This window comes from Lactuca sativa, chromosome 4 (genome assembly GCF_002870075.4).
Source record: "Lactuca sativa cultivar Salinas chromosome 4, Lsat_Salinas_v11, whole genome shotgun sequence".
Taxonomy (NCBI): domain Eukaryota; kingdom Viridiplantae; phylum Streptophyta; class Magnoliopsida; order Asterales; family Asteraceae; genus Lactuca; species Lactuca sativa.
Window position 1 is genome coordinate 73,066,777 of NC_056626.2, and position 19,549 is coordinate 73,086,325.

Consider the following 19,549-nt stretch of genomic DNA (forward strand, 5'->3'; position numbering starts at 1 on the left):
GAAGCTTTTTACCTCACAAGGAAAGCAAATGAAGAGCTAATCTCATATCTTCAAGCTCTAAGCACAACTCCAAATGGTTCACTTCTTCTTCTCCTTCACAATACACCAAAAATCACACTTTAAGGCTCAAACTCTCAAGATCTCACTTAGGGTTCGATTTTCTGGACAAGAAGGGATGGAGGCTATCTAAACATGACCTAGTGAGGCTATCACAAGGTTTAAATAGGGTGCAACACCCTAAAATTAGGGTTTCACTTATCCACACATACGCCCTGCGTACGTGTCCGAAGGCGCGATCATGCATTGGGCTAATACGCTAAGCGTACCACCCTGTACGCCCGGTGTACTAGCCTTATGGACCATTTTTACAAACTTTTTCGATTAGGGCTTAAATATAAAACTTATAATTTTCCAAGTGTTACACTATGCTAGTTTGGAATTTGGTGGTTTGAGATTGGTTTGGGACACGTTATGTCCTAGGCAATTTTACTGGTTTGGGACCGGTCCTAATATGAATTATTACAATGTAAAATAATCGACCCAACTTTACTCAAACAAACCGGATTTTACCCAATTTCAACCCTCCCTAGGTCCCATCCGATCATCACAATAAGCATATTTGCTAATAATATATTTTAGGTCAAAATAACATGATTTTCTTTAATCCTCTTTGTAGAGATTCACATGCGCGACCTTTAAATATCATTTTAACATACGGGATACAGTTATAACTTCCTTTTGGAATGAAAATGAAATGATAAGTTTGAAGAATCCAACAGCTTTGATGTCCACCACTTGAGCTAACTTACTTCTGTCGCATTTAAATTAGATAATGTCTTGTTGGATTATATTTTGGATGTTTATAGTTGATTTTACATCACAATTTTATGTTAGCTTTTTTTAATGAAATCAGGATGTTATATTGATACTTCAGAAAATTTAACTGAATAAAAATTAGTATTCAACGTTTGCTACAATTTAAATCATGAAAATGCACTCGATTGGACTTTCATTAGATTTTTCAACATGTTCTTTACTTTTTATTTATTAAGCCTAAGTAATATATCCTTCAAACATACATGGTGATTTATAGCATCCATAGCCAAACTTACATTTAACAACAATAAGAAAAGGATTCATGGCTCAACTGCTGTAGGTTTGTAATCAACAACCAGGACTTTATCAAGTTGAGCCAGGAAACTATCAGCGAACTCGACATGGGCTGGATGAGATATATAAGTTGCAATCCCTTCGGTGGTTTCAAAACTCGATTCAAATACATGAGTGAAGCCTTGATGCAGGTTTTCAACGCTCACATCTTTTCCCCTGTGGCAAATCCAAATTCGTCTTTCAGATTTTGGAGATTTCGAACAAATCAAGAAAATTATTCAACAAAATCAACATCCAAACCAGATCCTAATTTAAAAGGATCAAGCAAGCATATAACAAGAGCAATGTAAATCGGTACTAAAACGTAAAGCGTAAACCTAATTTGTGACCTCCAAAGTCCGATTTGGAAACAAATCGGTTCAAGCAGAGGAGTTAAATTAGGAATAGGATAGCAGACGGAGGGTGTAATCAACTCACAAACATCACCATTTTAATTCCTTCTTACATTTCTGGAAACATCATAACATTAAAATCAAACGGATCTAAGTTTGAGATGATAAACCAGTTTAACACATAGAGAGTGAGACGTTTATAGGAAATTGTTTTTGATAATGTAAAAGTTTATGTTACCATCGAAAGGATTTCATGGGCTCTACGTGATTGACGAGATTCGCATAACCCTTGATGAGAAGATCGATCTGTTCTTGCGAGACATCATCCTTGAACTTGGCTAGAAGTATGTGCTTCACTTCTCCCATCTCTATTTATCTGTGTTTGTTTGACCTGTGGGAGAGGATGAGATTGTGAATCTATATATACCAAGATTAACGGGGAGAGGAGTGGCTTCGTGCAAAACACGTCCATTTGTTTTATTTGAAATTACTCGATTTCATATCTTTAATCCTTTTTTAATCACTAATATAATTCATGGCATGTCACAGTAGTAATAGAAGAGTTTATCCAAAAAAAAAAAAAAAAAAAAAAACTTCCAACATTTGTTAAAACAAAAAAGAATTAATGAATCCAATATAATAAACATTTCAAGACTTTATGGATTTAGACATAGGTCTTCAATTTTTTTTAATCTGATACAGCATTAATAAGTCTACAAACATTATAATTGTCTTATACTCATACTCTTGCAAATTATTTTTCAACCTAGGCTTAATTAATTAAATATAAAAACGTTTAGTTTATAAATTGTATAAAAGAATGTAATATGCCCACTATCACTCTTTGCTACACACATCTCAAACAGAACAAGACCATGTGGTGCACCATATACCGCATTATAGTGTGGTATGCGGTAAACACCGAACTGTCCCCGTTTAGAAAAGTGTGGTATGGTTGCCGCACGTCACACTTTTGTAGCACTTTTTTTCAATTATTATTAAATCATATATATTAAAAATATATATTAAAATTCATGATTTTTAATTCTCTATAAATAAAGTGTGGTACACTCACCAATTTTGTGGGATGGGAGAAAAAATAACAATGACAATACAAAAATGTGGTAAGTAAGCCAGCGTAAGAGCCACAAATAAATAAAGCAAGGAAGAATTGTAATAATACTCCAATTCAAGCATAGAGTAGCAATAGTGACCATGGTCAAAATGCCGTATTGCCGTTTTATAAAGCCCAGCAACCGGATGTTATGAGACCCAGACAAAACGACTCTCATTCTTAAGTGTTTTGGACCTCTTGCATTCGAATAATCGATTTCCACTCAAAGATGGTTATTCAAATTGACTAAGGACCAGAATAGGGTATTGGAAAAATTGTTCCATCAGCAAAACATCTTGAATCATGAAACCCCATAATATGGAAGATTTCTCCTATTTTCTTAAAACCTCAAAAAACTAATACAAATAGTTGTGAATGCTTACGGGTGTTTGCATGGGCGGATTTAGTATGTGGCACGGGGTAGCACGGGTTACCCTTCAAATTTTCTCGTTAAATGTAAATTTAGAAAAAATCATCAAAAAATCCGTCACAAATCTGTTGGAAATCCATTACAATTCCACGGACAGTCTATCACAAAGTCTGATAATTGTTAATTTAAGGTAGATTTGTTGTTTAGTGATGATTTTGTTACAGAAACTGCATTCGGAAATGAGTTTTTTTTTTCTAGTAGTGCAACCCCTAAAAGTTTGTGCAAACCTTGATTTTTCTTTCTAGATCTGTCACCGAGTGTTTGACAAAAAAGTTTATTGCTTATTATGTATCGTCCCAAAATTTCAAGTGTAACGTCCCAAAAATAAGACCATAAAATTTTTCGTTTTTGAATTAATAAAACATTAAGTCATATCATCATCATCAAACCAAGGTAATCAAAGTTTTATCAATACATCATCATTATCAGAGTAAATCACAGAATGCGAAATTGAGTGGTGTGTGCCATAAAATCATCCCGAGCTCTGCCATTTGAAAACCGAAGTACCTGAAACATAAACTGAAAACCGTAAGCACAAAGTTTAGCGAGTTCCCCAAAATACCACATACCATACATACACAAATAAACACATAATGGGCCCCGCCTTGACATCGGGCCCCGCTCGGTATACAAATCTGTCAGTCATCGGTCCCCGCCCAGTATACATATAAAACATATAAACATATAAACACATAATACATGCAATAATCACAAAGATACATAGCATACAGAATGGTCATCGGGCCCCACCCGACATCGGGTCGTACCTGGTAATCATAAAAACATATACATATAACTAGCATACAATATACCCATCAGGCCCTGCCTGACATCGGGCCCCACCCGGCATCGAGCCTTGCTTAGTAAACATAAAGCACATAGCACATGTAAGAGTCAGGCAGACAATAAACATACTAAGCATAAGTGCATATAATACCATGGGCTGACATTGGTGCATTCTACCCGTTAAAAATAGTGAGGAAACTTACCTCGCACTGTCGAATCTCACAGAAAGAATCTTTGGCTGTTGGCCTGCTAAAATCCTTGCGCTATCAATCACCAAAATAATCATCCATCAATAATTAATCGGATCCCGACCCACACTAAGTGTCCAAACTAGGGTAAAAGATCTTTTTACCCTTTACCCAACTTGGCCCATAACCTAAGCTTAAATTAACAATCCAAAGGCCCAAATTCCAAAATAATCACCCAAAGCCCAAATAGGGCCCAATTCTTCAAATTACGCCCAAAACCCATCATGGGCCTAAATCCAAAGAAACCCAATATGCTAGACAAATAAGCATAAATCAAAATCCCAAGGCCCAATCATGGCCCAAAATCCATGGTCCAAAATTCCAACAACGGTTCTCACATCGTGACCAGACCATGGTCGCATCGTTTGGGTCAACTCGACCCAATCTCGAGTCAACTCAATCTATCGAGAAGATTCCAAACTCCTTCACGTCGTGACCCGTCCTTGAGTCACGTTGTGACCTAGTCCGGACAAAACAAACGGGGTGACCAACATCCTTACGAGGCGACGAAGGTCCTAAACCTCACGTCATGAGATTTAAACAGACCAGCTTAAGACATTCAACTCTTAATCATTTTAGCCATAACTTGGGACTTTCCAGGGGGTCTTTTTTTTTACCCAAAAGATGATAAAAATCAAAGTTTTTCAATCATGCATATCCAATGCATGACTCAAACTCTTACTAGACCAAAAGTGGGGAAAATGAGATCTAGACGAAAAACTTAGAGTCCCAAACTTCACCAAAACTCAAATCCAAAGACTATAATGAAGAGAATGAGTCAATGATCCATAAAGTTGCCAACTTTATGGACCCTAAGTAAGCAATCCCACCCAAACATGCAAAGGGAGCTTATAACTTAGACTTAGCAATTTGAGCTCATAAAGATTGGATCTTGGATACTTACAATGGTCTAAAATGTACACAAGATGATAATGATGAAACCTCATTGTTGAACCAATACTCTAGAACCTCTTCCTCCTTTTCTTCTAGCCACCAAAACACTAAAATGGATCCAAAATCACCAAGATGGATTAGGGTTAGGGTTTTCTGATTTAGGGGAAGGTGGAGGCTTAGAAGTGAACCCAAAAATTAAGATAAGGGGTCTTAAATACGTGGGAAAGCCTGGATGAAATCTTCATGCGGCCCTCCTCACGTCGTGAGCCTCCATGCCTCACGTCGTGAGCCTCCATGCCTCACGTCGTGAGCCTCCATGCCTCACGTCGTGAGGACCCCTTTTTCACTAAATTCGAACCTTTTGACCCTCCAAAACCGTAATTCAATTCATCCAAGGAAACGAATGTTACAACTTTCCCCCACTTAAATTAGATTTTGTCCTCAAAATCATTCCTTACCATCACATAGACGCCAAACAACATGAGTAACTCAGCCACCACCCCAAGCATACAATGGCCTTCCCAAAGGCAATTGAAACCAACCCTATCAGGGGTCCCTAAACCCAAAGATGAACGAATCCTTTCTCAGCCTACAACAATCCCATGCAGGATAACCACATCTAGACAACCTGAAATTTGAAGTATCGAATTGTTCTGACACCCCGAAAGACCGTCAAGCCCGAGTTTGACCGATTTTGGCCAATTTCCGCCAAACACCATAATCGTAATCGGTTCAAGCCCGCCAAACAATTAATCGTCGATTAATCGGCCGCCGATGCCGATTTCTACAACACTACAAAATCTAAAACCAAAAATTTCGTTTTCATAATAATAAAACCATCAACCAAACGTGTTCATAAAACCATAAACAAAATCATAGTATGTCAATCAATCATCCCAATACAACAAGGTCAAATAAGGTGGAAATTTATTGTGTGCGATGCGATCATCCCGAGCTCTTCCCCTTCGATCCGGAAGTACCTGAAACATAAATTCAAAACCATAAGCATGAATCTTAGTGAGTTCTCCAAAACACCTCATACCATACATATTAACATGCGACGGGTCATGCCCAACAACCATCAGACCCCGCCCGATATCGAGCCCTGCTTACAACAGATTTGTCAATAACATGAAATGGGCCCCGCCCTATCACACTCGTCAAGCCCCGCCTGGCATCGGGTCCCACCCGACATATATACAGACATATAAAATCATATGCAAGAATCACTAAGATAAATAGCATACAATACACTCATCAGGCCCCGCCTGGCATCAAACCCCACTCAGTATACATACCGTATACTATAGATGCAAGAGTCATACAGACAACTAGCATCCTAACCATAATAAATCATGGGTCGACATTCGTGGCTTCGACCCACTAAGCACAGTGAGGAGACTCACCTCAATAAGAAGATAGCAAATCTCGCACCCAATTTTGCTGCACAACGGCTCCTCACACTGAACATAATCAATACCAACCCTAATTACTATCTAAGGTTGAGCCCATAAATCTTAAGGCCTTATAATGCCCTAAACCCAAACTAGGACCACTAATGGCCCATGCCAAACTAGAGAACCCTATGGCCCAACATAGGCCCAAAAGTTCCAAAATGGCCCAAAGTCAACGGTCTAAGCTCCAACAGCTGACCCTCGCGTCATGACTAGCTCATGGTCACGCTGTGAGTATAAACTCGACCCGGTCCCAACTAAGCGAGTTAACTCAACCCATCAACTCGTCCAATATCAATTCTAGTCATCATCACATCGTGGCTACTCTTGGTCATGTCGTAACCTAATCCGGAAAAAACAGTCAGGATGGCATGCATTCTCACGACATGACATGCTCATTCCTCACGTCGTGAGCATTGCCTTGGCCAGCTTTGAGCATTAAGCTCTTATTCCTTTCAGCCACTACTTGGGACTTTTCAGAGGATCTTCCCTCACCTAAAGGATGATAAAAATCATATCTCTTTAGTCATGCATGTCCAATGCATGACTCAAACACTCACTAGGTCAAAAGAGGGAAAATAAAATCAAAACTCATGCTTGGAGTCTAAACCTACTCTAAAACTCAGATCCAAAGGTTATTATACAGAAGATGTCTCAGTGATCGATAAAGTTGCCAACTTTATGGATCCCATGCATGCAATCCCACACAACCATGCAAGAAAGAGCTTAGAATCTGGATCTAGCATACAAGAGGTAAAAAGGCTAGAGCTTTATGACTTACGGTGGTCCAAAAGCTCTGCAAAAAGGTGATGTAGAAGCTTGATTGCCAAGAGAATGCTCCACATAAGTCTTCTTCCACTTTAATGAGCCAAAGACCGCCAAATTAGTGCTTCAATGTCACCAAAATGGCTAAGGACCTCAAGCAGGTCGAGATTAGGGTTTTCAGGAGGCAAGAGAGTGAAGGATGCTAAGGATAGGCAAACCTAGCCCTTTCATTCCATTAAATACCCGAAATACGAAGGTTTTGGTCATCAGGTCGTTCTCACATCGTGAGCATTCAAAGTCTCACGTCGTGAGACTCAAAAACACGGGTCAACTAGTCAATGGTCACCCACGACGTGACTACCATGCCTCACTTCATGACCTTATTCCAAAGCTAAAATTCAAGAAATTAAGTATCTCTATGATCCGGGTGTTACATTCTAGTTTATATCTTATTGGCTTATAAACTAATAACTTAGAGTGAAGTGACTTATGAAAAAATTGATTATTAGCTGTTTCCCACCGCTATAAGTTATTTTTATCCAAACATATTTTTAGTTTATAGCGGTGTGGAATGCTAATAAACCAATAAGATCCTTAAATAAACTTAACCAAACATCCCCTTAACTTTATTATCGTTCTTAAAGATGTAAAACAATTCTAAAAATATCATCCATCGAATACTCAAAATCAATCTCCAGGATTTGACTTATCTCTCTGTCAAAACCTTGAAAAAAGCTAGATTGGCATGGTGTCTCGTATGACTTCTTGATCGTTTCATTCAACGGCTACCCAAATTGCCATTTTTTAATATTAAAAAAATATAAACTCCTTTTTAAACATTCTCATTTCTCACATCATGTATTCATACAACACTACACTTTAAACCTAAACTTCACAATTATCAAATCAATTCATCATCATCCAGTTTAGGGTATTCATTATAGGTCTCACACACCAAGTCTTCAGTTAGTACACATTAACGTAGCACTTACGTTTCATCAACAATATCTCAATAAAATATAAAGACAAGAATCAAATTAAGATGGCATGATCGTCTCGTGAAAATTATTCATACTAATTGTTCATGACATTTAAAGACAATTTTCATTTTTAGGGGGTGTTTGGGATTGCTTATTCAATGTATTTATTAACTTATTTCAATTTGGCACTGGTAATAAACATTTTAAGTATTTGGATTGCAAAATAAATGGTGTGGTAGAAGTAATAAATCCTTGTTGATAAGTTGTTTTGTTTTAACTTATTGGGAACTTCTTATTAAGGGTGGAAACTAAATTACACTTTTACCTTTAATTTGAAGAAACAATAATATGTAAGATGTCATTTTCGGTCATTTTGCATGTATACATAGATTTGTCGAACACTAAAAAACAACTTAACAACTTCTTATATTTTGGTACTGGATAAGCTAATCAAAACATTTTTTTTTTCTAAAAATCGATTTTTACACCGGATAAAGTTGTTTTAAATAGGCAATCCCAAACATCCTTTAGGTTATTATGTGATGTTAGAGGTTGAATGTATTTTATACATCATTTGACACATTTATTTCCTAGATTTACATTGCATTTTATGTTTAGTTTATGGAACCATCACCTTGATGGCTCACCGGACGAGGCTTGGGCTCTATATAGCGAGGTCTCAAGTTCAACACTCTGTTCCCGAGTTCAATTTAACGAGAGAAAAGAAAGGAAATTGGTGGAAATGAGAAGAAAATAAAAGAAATTGGTATTTCCGAGTTTCATTAAAGGAAGGAAGTGGGTGAAAATGAAATGATCACTTTCCCTCCTATATTTCCTTCTAAATTGGGAGGATTTGGGAAGAAAGAACAAAATGATTAATTTTCCTTTCACTTCTCTCTAACTCAGGAATACAAAAGAATTTTTTTGCTTTCTTTACCTTTCTCTTTTTTTCTCTCCTGACTTTCTTTTATCTCATTTTCTTTTCTTTTGTTAGACTTGGGAACTAGGCACAAATCTTGGGGGTTTCAATAAGGGTTGACCTAAACGGAATAATGCAATATCACTTATGAATGCAAGACAAAGTCGTCTCTCTCTCCGCCTCCGCGTCCCTTAAAAATCATGCATTATATTCATGTTTGGGACATAATTATAGTCTCTCTCTGTCCCTTAAAAATCATGCATTATATTCTTGTCTGGGACATAATTATACGATTAATATAAATTATATAGTGTTTTTTGGAAGGTTCAAAAAAGCTTGGAATATGCTTTCGGATAATGGAAAGGATTATAAAAACCTATAAGATATTCTAAAGATCCGCGAATTTATAAAATTTTATATTTTTAACCAACAACGAATTTGATAGATTTTTAATTCCAAATTTCTCAAAAGAAAACCAAAACCATTAAACCAAACAACGTTTTAAGGATATATTATTCTTGACTTTTATATTAGTTTTCCATGGATATACTATATAGTTCTTGCATTTATATATGGACTAGTTCTCTCTCTCTCATATATATATATATATATATATATATATATATATATATATATATATATATATATATATATATATATATAGACAGAGAGAGAGAGAGAGTTAGGTTCAAATGGTTTCACTATCTATTATGTGTATGTATGATTGATTCTGGACCAATCATTTTAGTTATTTTAAGAAAGTAATTAATGCATATTAAATGTTGAAGATGTAATTAATATCCATTATATCTTCAACATGTAATATCCATTTATTACTTTATTAAAATAACTAAAATGATTGGTCCAGAATCAATCATACATGCACACAATAGATAGTAAAAACAAAATAACCTAACCCTATATATATATATATATATATATATATATATATATATATATATATATATATATATATATATATATATATATATATATATATATATATATATACCACCACCACACTACACATCAACCCCACAATCTTCCACACCTTTTCATTTTATAGGACATAGCACAACTACACCACCATACCCTTTCACTAGAAGTTCTAATACAAATTGTACAAGTTCTAATGGTGGAGTGTTGAAGTGTAGGCACCGAACACCAAAGGGGGGTGGTGTTGTCATGCTACCACCAATGCCACATCACACCACCATGCACCCCGCCATGCACCCTGGGTGGTAGTATCCCCATAGATTAACATAGATTCAAGTAGTTATCCATGAAGCTATACTTATGGATCAAGTTAGGCTCCATGTTTCTCTATATAGATCACGAGGACTTTGCTTCGAAAACTATTTATTTGTTTTATTACATACATGGCTATTATCACATTTAAGATTGAAAATCACATTTAAGATTGAACTAATTATTTGTTTTATTACATACATGGTTATTATCACATTTAAGATTCATATGAAATAACACAAATTCAAAATTCGTATGACGTAAAAAGTTGTGCTTTTATGATGAAATCTTATAATTTTAAAAGTATATACGAAGTTTACGTTATTCCTTAACTTTTGTGAGCGAAAACCTAACAAACCTTGACCCCATACAAAATTGACCAGGGACTTGTTTGTAAACTTTGTTCATAGTTTTGCCCTCCCCGCCTCCCCCTTCTCTCTCACACACACAAAATCAAATCAAATCAAATCATACCATTCATGGCTCCTCTCAATCAATACAATTAATCGTGTAATTCGAATCCCAGTAAGTAACGTATTATCAATCTAAATCAATCTGTTAACTCGACTGTCACTTTTGTTTATAGATTCTGTGAATCTCTGTTTTTTACTGAACAAAAAATCTGGTTTATTGTTATTGAACTGTTTTCGAATTGATCCGATATAGGAAAGCAACTCGTAGAAACTAATATAGGATCATCGAATCTACTCGTTTTTTTCACAGGAAAGTAGCTCAATGAAGGGATGATGTTTTGATACCATTAATACTATTCCTAGCTTGACTTACATTTGCTACTGATACGATTTACACAACCCCTCGTTTGTGGTTTTTGTTCTGAATGAAATTGTGATGTTCTCTAGTTTCCGAAATCTGATGTATTCGCCCGAAAATTAGAATGGATTTTGAGTTTGTGTTTAATACACTAGGGACGTCTGTCATCAATACATTGGTCGTAGATTTAAACCGTAATGATTTCTTTCCTGCGTTATTGCTTATCAGGTTTATTATTCATTTCAATGGAATTATAGATAAACATTAATTGATTGATCGAGTGATTTGTAGGCATCTTGATGACTCGAAGCACCAGTTGATTATCAAACAATCTGCAGCTGAGGCAGTTCTTCGCATCTTGAATCGAAACAATGGCAGATGGCCACTTATTCAACAATATATCTCTCGGAGGTCGTGGGGGCGCCGTGAGTTTTCTCAATTCAAGCCTTCTTATGTTTTTTCCTCTCATCTATCTTTTATTGCTGTTCAGATTGTAACTAATCTTTGCAAATTGATACATACCATGTTATGAAAACTGAAATGTTTATAACCAATTCATATTGAAACTGGTAATTTATTTTCCAATCTAATCTTCTCATTCCTTTACTCCATCTCCCTACAACTTTCTAACATGCTTTCTGAACAATCCAGAATCCAGGTCAGCTTAAAGTTCATCCAGGTGGTATATTATGGAAGAAACAAGGAGGTGGTAAGGCTGTTGAAGTTGATAAATCTGATATTTCTGGTCTTACATGGATGAAAGTTCCACGGACTAATCAGCTTGCTGTTAGAATCAAAGATGGTTTGAAGTACAAGTTCACTGGTTTTCGTGATCAGGTAGCTTTTCATGTTGATTCATGCATGTATCTTTATTACATATCAAACATCTTTGTTCTTATCATAGTGTTCTATTTTATTATGTTGCAGGATGTTATTAGCCTGACCAACTTTTTCCAGAACTCCTGTGGGTTAACAACAGAAGAGAAACAGCTTTCTATTAGTGGGAAAAACTGGGGAGAAGTTGATTTAAATGGTTGAGACCTTTATCCTTATCTTGTTTTGTAAAATCTCCAAATTAGTATATTGTGGAGCAACTTGAGATGTAAATGAAACTAGTTAACATGTTATTCATACTTGTATCTTCCTTTTTGAAACTTTTCAGGCAATATGTTGTCTTTTCTTGTTGGCTCAAAGCAAGCATTTGAAGTCTCCTTAGCTGATGTCTCCCAAACACAGCTACAAGGAAAGAATGATGTCATATTGGAATTCCATGTGGATGACACAACTGGTGCAAATGAGGTTCCTCTTTGTTAATCAATTTTCATTTCTTCCTTATGGTATATGGTATACAATGCTTGAAGTCTATGGTTTTAACTATCTTTTTTTCTTTTTCATTTGATGCAGAAAGATTCTTTGATGGAGATAAGTTTTCATATTCCCACTAACAACACACAGTTTGTTGGTGATGAAAATCGTCCACCTGCACAGGTATTCCGTGAGAAAATAATGTCAATGGCAGATGTTGGTGCTGGAGGCGAGGAAGCAGTTGTTACATTTGAGGGCATTGCAATTCTTACTCCAAGGTTACTTCTTTTTCCAGATTCCATGCATTCAATTCCATTCCAATCTTGAGTATGCAATTCAATTCCTAGCATTTCCTCCTCCTTAAAATTACTCAAGTCTCTTCCCCTTACAGGGGTCGATACAATGTTGAACTTCACTTATCCTTTTTGAGACTTCAAGGGCAAGCCAATGATTTCAAAATCCAGTTCAGCAGTGTAGTTCGTGTATTTGTACTACCCAAGGTTTGTCTATTTAGGTCACATATTGCCTTAATTGCTAAAAAAAATGCAACTACATTGCTACCCATGGGTAAAAACTAAAGCATGTTGCCTATATCTTTTACCATTTCCCACAAATTTCTAAAGACAATGTACATTGCTATATCGGCCATTCTTATTTATAATTCATATTTTTATTGTTATAATGCAGTCAAACCAACCACATACATTTGTGGTTGTTACTCTCGATCCACCTATTCGTAAAGGGCAAACCATGTATCCACATATCGTGTTGCAGGTCTGTTGTTGAAGTGCTTTATATATAATTATATTTATATTTATATAATCTTTTGTGAAGAAATCCGAAATGTGTTTTTATTTTTTGCCACAGTTTGAAACGGATTATGTGGTGGAAAGCACCTTGTCAATAAATGAAGATCTATTTGCTACTAAATACAAGGACAAACTAGAACCATCTTATAAGGTACTACTTCTGAAATAGTGTTAAATGCAATACATAGTAATGTCATTCAAATACAAAACTATTTTCATTACTATAATTTGGTAGATTTTTCAAACCACCATATCTTAATTAAATGAAAATTCAAAAGCAGAATGCTTCACATGATTAGAATTTTCAAAATATATACAATGCCTTGATAAGAAAAGAAAAACTGAAAATATAATGAAAGTACATTACTATTTGTTGCATTTAACCTTTTAAATTGTCAGGGGCTGATTCATGAAGTGTTCACAATGGTATTAAGAGGCTTATCTGGCACAAAACTCACAAGACCAGGGAAATTCAGAAGTTGTCAAGATGGTTATGCTGTGAAGTCATCTTTAAAAGCAGAAGATGGTGTTCTTTATCCACTTGAAAAGAGTTTCTTCTTTCTACCAAAACCTCCTACTCTTATCCTATATGACGAGGTATTCCATGCTACAATTTAATTCTTTTAATTAAATATTTCCTTTACTTGACTTGACTTGATTTAGTTTTGATTTTAATTCAGATTGATTATGTGGAATTTGAAAGGCACGCTGCTGGAGGATCAAATATGCATTATTTTGATCTTCTTATTAGACTGAAGACAGAACAAGAACATCTTTTCAGGAACATTCAGAGAAACGAATATCACAATCTCTTTGATTTCATCAAGTCAGTATATCTATTGTTATTAAAATTTTAATTAGGCGTGAGTGGCATTCTGATGATATAAATTATACAGTTCTAAAGGTCTTAAAATCATGAATCTTGGTGCTGCAAAAACCACAAAAGATGGCGTTGCTGCTGTGCTGCAGGATGAGGAAGATGATAATGTTGACCCGCATCTTGAGAGGATCAAGAATGAAGCTGGTGTAGATGATAGTGATGAGGAGGTCACAACCCAAGTTTTTTCATTCAACAATTCTTTATTATAGCATCTTATAATAGAAAATGAAAGTTGAATTTGGTTAGTAAATTATGTAGGATGAAGATTTTGTTATTGACAAAGATGATGGAGGGTCACCTACTGATGATTCCGGGGGAGATGATTCTGATGGTAGTCAAAGTGGAGGCGAAAAGGAAAAGGAGGTTTTTGATTTCTTCCTTCCTTTCTACTATTACTATTACATCAAAAATCTACTTTTTTTTTTTTTAAAAAGTAATTCAATTTTGGTTTTATTTTCAGAAACCTGTGAAGAAGGAAACCAAGAAAGAAGCTGCTCCTACTTCTTCTAAGCCGTCTTCAAGTAAGAAGAGACCCAAAGCCAATGAAGACGATGGATCAAAGAAGAGAAAACCAAAGAAGAAGAAAGACCCAAATGCCCCCAAGAGGGCAATGAGCGGTTTCATGTTCTTCTCACAGATCGAAAGAGAGGTCTGTTCCATTCGTTCGGTAGATTATATGAATTTACCATAACGCCCCTTATGATTACTCACTCACTCAACTCACCTAACTCCAATTTCAGAATGTCAAGAAGGACATCCCTGGTATCTCATTTCAAGAGATTGGAAGGGTTCTTGGCGAACGATGGAACAAATTAACAGGTTTTTTTTTTTTTTAAATAATTTTATTTTTATATAACTATATATTTTTCTGATGTATCTTTTGTTTTGTAGTTGAGGAGAAGGAACCGTATGAAGCAAAGGCTTTGGCAGACAAAAAACGATACCTAGATGAACTCAGCAGCTACAAACCACAACCAACAAATTCACCCAACAATTCTGAGTGACACTGCCTAAATTCCTTTGCATCTTAATTTCAACTATTTTTGAATTTTGGTTTCCAGTTTAAGCTTCCATTAAAGGTATTGTAATAAAAGACAAAATAACGATACCACAACCAAAAAGGTAAGCAAATATTTTGTTTCCCAATTCTTGATTTTCTCCATTTTACTTTTACTAGTTGACTCACTAAACCAAACTAAAAAGTTGAAATTCACAAACTAAAATTTGAAACATGATACGATGAGAAAAGAAATATTATAAGTTATACATACCAAGAAAACCGAAAATCCCAAGACTCATTCTTCGAGTTGTATGCATACAAACCATCAACAGTAAACAACCAGCGACAATCTAATCCACAACCATAATTATCCCTCATGTATTCATATGCATGAAAATGAATTTGCTTCGCCTCCCACATAGCATTGCAATAATACAATGTTGTTTTCGAAAAATTGGGATTGAATCTCCACTCCATCGATTGGCCATATAACAGCGTCTGTTGTCCCAAATCATCATCTGACGATCGACAATCAATAACCATCGCATTATCATATCTAATCAAATTCGTAATTTGTACTGTGATTTTTTTACCACTTGATACACAAATTGAGGTGCTTATTATTAACATTGCTGCCATAGCCGCCGCCATTGAACCACCACAGGCCGCCATGGTCAGCCTCATCTTGGAAGAAAATGGATGTGTTTTAAGGTTTACCCTCTTTGTCTCTTGGTTTATAACTTTATATATTCTCATTTTCATTAATGGAGATTTGAGGAATTAAATTTTCATTAGTTTTCATAAATTTCTTATCATTATTCCTTTGTAAGTTTTACCATATTGGAATTTGGATAGGTTTCAGTGGTTCGATTTGATGCCGCACAGTTTTACGTTTTCCATAACGTATTAAGATAAAATCATAAGCAATGAGTAACAAATCATATATTTCTTAAGCTGGTAGACCACGCATGAATACACCACAACAAAATCTAACAATACTATAAAACATCAATTTTTAAGACAAAGTTATATGAATGGTCCCTATGGTTTAACAAAGATCAAAACCTTAATCCCTACTATTTTTTTTGATGTACATGGTCCTTGTGGTTTCTAATACTTACATGATTGGTCCTTGAGCTACATTAAATGGCTTCTTTGTCATTTTTAATTTCTTTTATCTTTTCTTTTATATTGTTTATCTAATTTTCTAAAAAAATTAATAAAACATAACCCCTCCCACCCACCCCTCCAAAATAAAACCCTACCAGACTCTTCTTTCCCTCCTTCCATGCCAACAAACTCTCAACTAGCCGACGACTTTGGAAACCTCATTGGATTGTCCACCTCTTCGATCCGACAATCTATATTTGTATTAGTTCTAAGACTTCCAAAGTTGATTTCTTATTTCAAATTTCTCCTTTTCATTTATTCTAGTTCTGGAAGGAGATAGAAAGTCATGAATACAAAACAAGGTTGTGGTTGTTGGTGTACACTGGAAATCGTGTTTTAAAATGGCACATAAATCGTGTCCATGAGAGATGCAACCGAATCTAGGGGTGGCAACTCTCGATCCAACTCGTAACCCGATACTGACCCAACCTGAAAATAGGCGGGTTTGGGTTGAGATTTTTGACCCACCAACCCGTTAACCTGCCAACCCGCTAACCTGCTTATTTCATGGGTTGGGTTGGGTTACATATTTTGGTTTGCGGGTCAACCCGCCAACCCGTATATATATTACTTACATTTAAAAAAAATATTTTTTAAATATTAAATATTAGTGAAATTTCCTTCCTTCACTCATTATTCGTATTTCGTATTATCATATAATCAGTGCCCTTATCAAAAAAAGAAAACACATACAACATACATACTCACGACTCACGAGTCAAGGAGTAAGTCATGAACGAAGAGGAAGAATGGAAAAAGAGAATAACGAAGAACGGGAAAAACACAAATTGATTCGCTCTCGCTAGTCGCTCTTGTCCTCTCTAGTATTAAACTGGTTATGCGGGTTGGGTTCGACCCACTAACCTTTGAACCAGCGGACCCATATACTTAAACGGGTTATATGGGTTGGGTTGGGTTGAAGTTTCCAACCCACTAACCCATGACCTGCCAACCCGCCAACCCATATATTATATGGGTTGGGTCGAGTTTATATTTTTTGACCCGCCAACCCGTGACCCATGAACCCGAACCCAACCCGATTGCCAGGTCTAACCAAATCTACACTCACCAACTAATTTATACAGGAAGAATGGACAATCACCAACTAATTTCATACAAGAAGAATGGACAATTGGGTGAAATAGGTTCAATATTTGTGAGCAAATTATAAATGGTTCTGATTGATCTTGAAATCGAGTATAGTTCAGTAGATACTAGTGTTGAGTTAAATACTAGTGAGAGAAATCCCTAGATTTTGTGTCAAATATAAAAGAAGGTAAATCAACTAAATTTTGTGCTCCAATAATGTGCTTGTTTTGTATTGTGATTTTTTTTTCAAGTGAAACCTCATTGGATTGTCCACCTCTTCGATCCGACAATCTATATTTGTATTAGTTCTAAGACTTCCAAAGTTGATTTCTTATTCCAAATTTCTCCTTTTCATTTATTCTAGTTCTGGAAGGTGATAGAAAGTCATGAATACAAAACAAGGTTGTGGTTGTTGGTGTACACTGGAAATTGTGTTTTAAAATGGCACATAAATCGTGTCCATGAGAGATGCAACCGAATCTAGGGGTGGCAACTCTCGACCCAACTCGTAACCCGATACTGACCCAACCTGAAAATAGGCGGGTTTGGGTTGAGATTTTTGACCCGCCAACCCGTTAACCTGCCAACCCGCTAACCTGCTTATTTCATGGGTTGGGTTGGGTTACATATTTTGGTTTGCGGGTCAACCCGCCAACCCGTATATATATTACTTACATTTAAAAAAAATATTTTTTAAATATTAAATATTAGTGAAATTTCCTTCCTTCACTCATTATTCGTATTTCGTATTATCATATAATCAGTGCCCTTATCAAAAAAAGAAAACACATACAACATACATACTCACGACTCACGAGTCAAGGAGTAAGTCATGAACGAAGAGGAAGAATGGAAAAAGAGAACAACGAAGAACGGGAAAAACACAAATTGATTCGCTCTCGCTAGTCGCTCTTGTCCTCTCTAGTATTAAACTGGTTATGCGGGTTGGGTTCGACCCACTAACCTTTGAACCAGCGGACCCATATACTTAAACGGGTTATATGGGTTGGGTTGGGTTGAAGTTTCCAACCCACTAACCCACGACCTGCCAACCCGCCAACCCATATATTATATGGGTTTGGTCGAGTTTATATTTTTTGACCCGCCAACCCGTGACCCATGAACCCGATTGCCAGTTCTAACCAAATCTACACTCACCAACTAATTTATACAGGAAGAATGGACAATCACCAACTAATTTCATACAAGAAGAATGGACAATTGGGTGAAATAGGTTCAATATTTGTGAGCAAATTATAAATGGTTCTTATTGATCTTGAAATCGAGTATAGTTCAGTAGATACTAGTGTTGAGTTAAATACTAGTGAGAGAAATCCCTAGATTTTGTGTCAAATATAGAAAAAGGTAAATCAACTAAATTTTGTGCTCTAATAATGTGCTTGTTTTGTATTGTGATTTTTTTTTTCAAGTGAAACCTTCCCCCCCCCCATACACAGAGAGAGAGATTTATTTTCTTTATATTTTTAAAACTAAAGTTAAATAAAAAAGATGTCAAAAAAATAAAAGGGCAAACAAGTTGTTTCATATGGTTCAGGGACCAATCATATAAGTTTTCAAAACCATAAGGACTATGTTCGTAAAAGTTATTAGCAATTTCAGTCGTGAGATTTAATAAACCATCAGACAATTTAAGAGGAAATATAAAAAGATATTTAATTTCTTTTTATATAATTTTGTCTTTCATTAGTTGGTGTTGATGAATTTGGCATTAAATGTTTTACACAAACACTAAACTTAATTTGTACATAAATGATATATGGTTAATCATTAAAAAAAACAAAACAAAATATATAATTAAGATAATCTTATTAACATTATCAAGCCTAATATTTTATAAGATTTCTAGAAATTCTAATAGAAATCTAAACTTCGTTATCTTATCTTAGCATGTCCCTTTTTTCTATAAAAATAACATAACTTTTTTTTCTTAAATAATAATTCATTTCCAACTTACATGTATCCAAAACACCTACAAATATATCAAATATTTTTGTTTTGTTTTCTAACTAATATAGATTACACCATGATATTTATAAGTTTATTTTCATAAATTTGACTCACATATGATTAAACAAAGTCATGATAAATAACCATACAATATTCATAAAAGATGTTAATCACACTTAATTAAATCTTTTTGGATATATAACATATGATAACCATA

The 19,549-nt window shown here is 35.4% G+C and overlaps 3 protein-coding genes across 5 annotated transcripts; 1 reads left to right on the forward strand and 2 right to left on the reverse strand.

Annotated features, from left to right (window-relative positions):
* Positions 1-977: 977 nt before the first annotated feature.
* On the reverse strand, positions 978-1,906 carry LOC111886809 (stress-response A/B barrel domain-containing protein HS1). Its single transcript, XM_023883057.3, has 2 exons — positions 1,741-1,906; positions 978-1,326 (listed from the first exon to the last, which is right to left on the reverse strand). The coding sequence occupies exons 1-2, from the start codon at positions 1,866-1,868 to the stop codon at positions 1,137-1,139; spliced, it is 318 nt and encodes a 105-aa protein (XP_023738825.1). The 5' UTR covers positions 1,869-1,906; the 3' UTR covers positions 978-1,136.
* Positions 1,907-10,707: 8,801 nt separating this feature from the next.
* Positions 10,708-15,251, forward strand: LOC111886782 (FACT complex subunit SSRP1). 3 transcript variants are annotated; one of them, XM_023883025.2, is made up of 17 exons: positions 10,723-10,865; positions 11,064-11,305; positions 11,403-11,536; positions 11,763-11,948; positions 12,039-12,144; positions 12,274-12,410; positions 12,516-12,694; positions 12,808-12,916; positions 13,104-13,190; positions 13,284-13,376; positions 13,625-13,822; positions 13,906-14,051; positions 14,122-14,272; positions 14,364-14,468; positions 14,566-14,754; positions 14,846-14,924; positions 14,997-15,251. In XM_023883025.2, exons 3-17 carry the CDS (start codon positions 11,483-11,485, stop codon positions 15,107-15,109), a joined length of 1,932 nt encoding a protein of 643 aa, XP_023738793.1. In that variant the 5' UTR covers positions 10,723-10,865; positions 11,064-11,305; positions 11,403-11,482; the 3' UTR covers positions 15,110-15,251. The 3 variants fall into 3 exon arrangements, with proteins under 3 accessions (XP_023738792.1, XP_023738793.1, XP_023738794.1); XM_023883024.2 differs by lacking the exon at positions 11,064-11,305 and having other exon boundaries at positions 10,708-10,865; XM_023883026.3 differs by lacking the exons at positions 10,723-10,865; positions 11,064-11,305; positions 11,403-11,536 and adding an exon at positions 11,562-11,680.
* A 39-nt stretch (positions 15,252-15,290) lies between these two features.
* Positions 15,291-15,777, reverse strand: LOC111886776 (S-protein homolog 29-like). Its single transcript, XM_023883018.1, has 2 exons — positions 15,377-15,777; positions 15,291-15,300 (listed from the first exon to the last, which is right to left on the reverse strand). Exons 1-2 carry the CDS (start codon positions 15,775-15,777, stop codon positions 15,291-15,293), a joined length of 411 nt encoding a protein of 136 aa, XP_023738786.1.
* Between the last annotated feature and the right edge of the window lie 3,772 nt (positions 15,778-19,549).

Bases quoted from the DNA above. Each gene is read 5' to 3' on its own strand.
- LOC111886782 (XM_023883024.2), top strand. From the start codon at position 11,483: ATGGCAGATGGCCACTTATTCAACAATATATCTCTCGGAGGTCGTGGG. The intron at 12,917-13,103 runs GTTTGTCTATTT...GTTATAATGCAG, and splicing joins GTGTATTTGTACTACCCAAG to TCAAACCAACCACATACATT. The intron at 14,755-14,845 runs GTCTGTTCCATT...CTCCAATTTCAG, and splicing joins TCTCACAGATCGAAAGAGAG to AATGTCAAGAAGGACATCCC.
- LOC111886809 (XM_023883057.3), bottom strand. From the start codon at position 1,868: ATGGGAGAAGTGAAGCACATACTTCTAGCCAAGTTCAAGGATGATGTC. The intron at 1,327-1,740 runs GTAACATAAACT...GATTTGCCACAG, and splicing joins CCCATGAAATCCTTTCGATG to GGGAAAAGATGTGAGCGTTG.
- LOC111886776 (XM_023883018.1), bottom strand. From the start codon at position 15,777: ATGGCGGCCTGTGGTGGTTCAATGGCGGCGGCTATGGCAGCAATGTTA.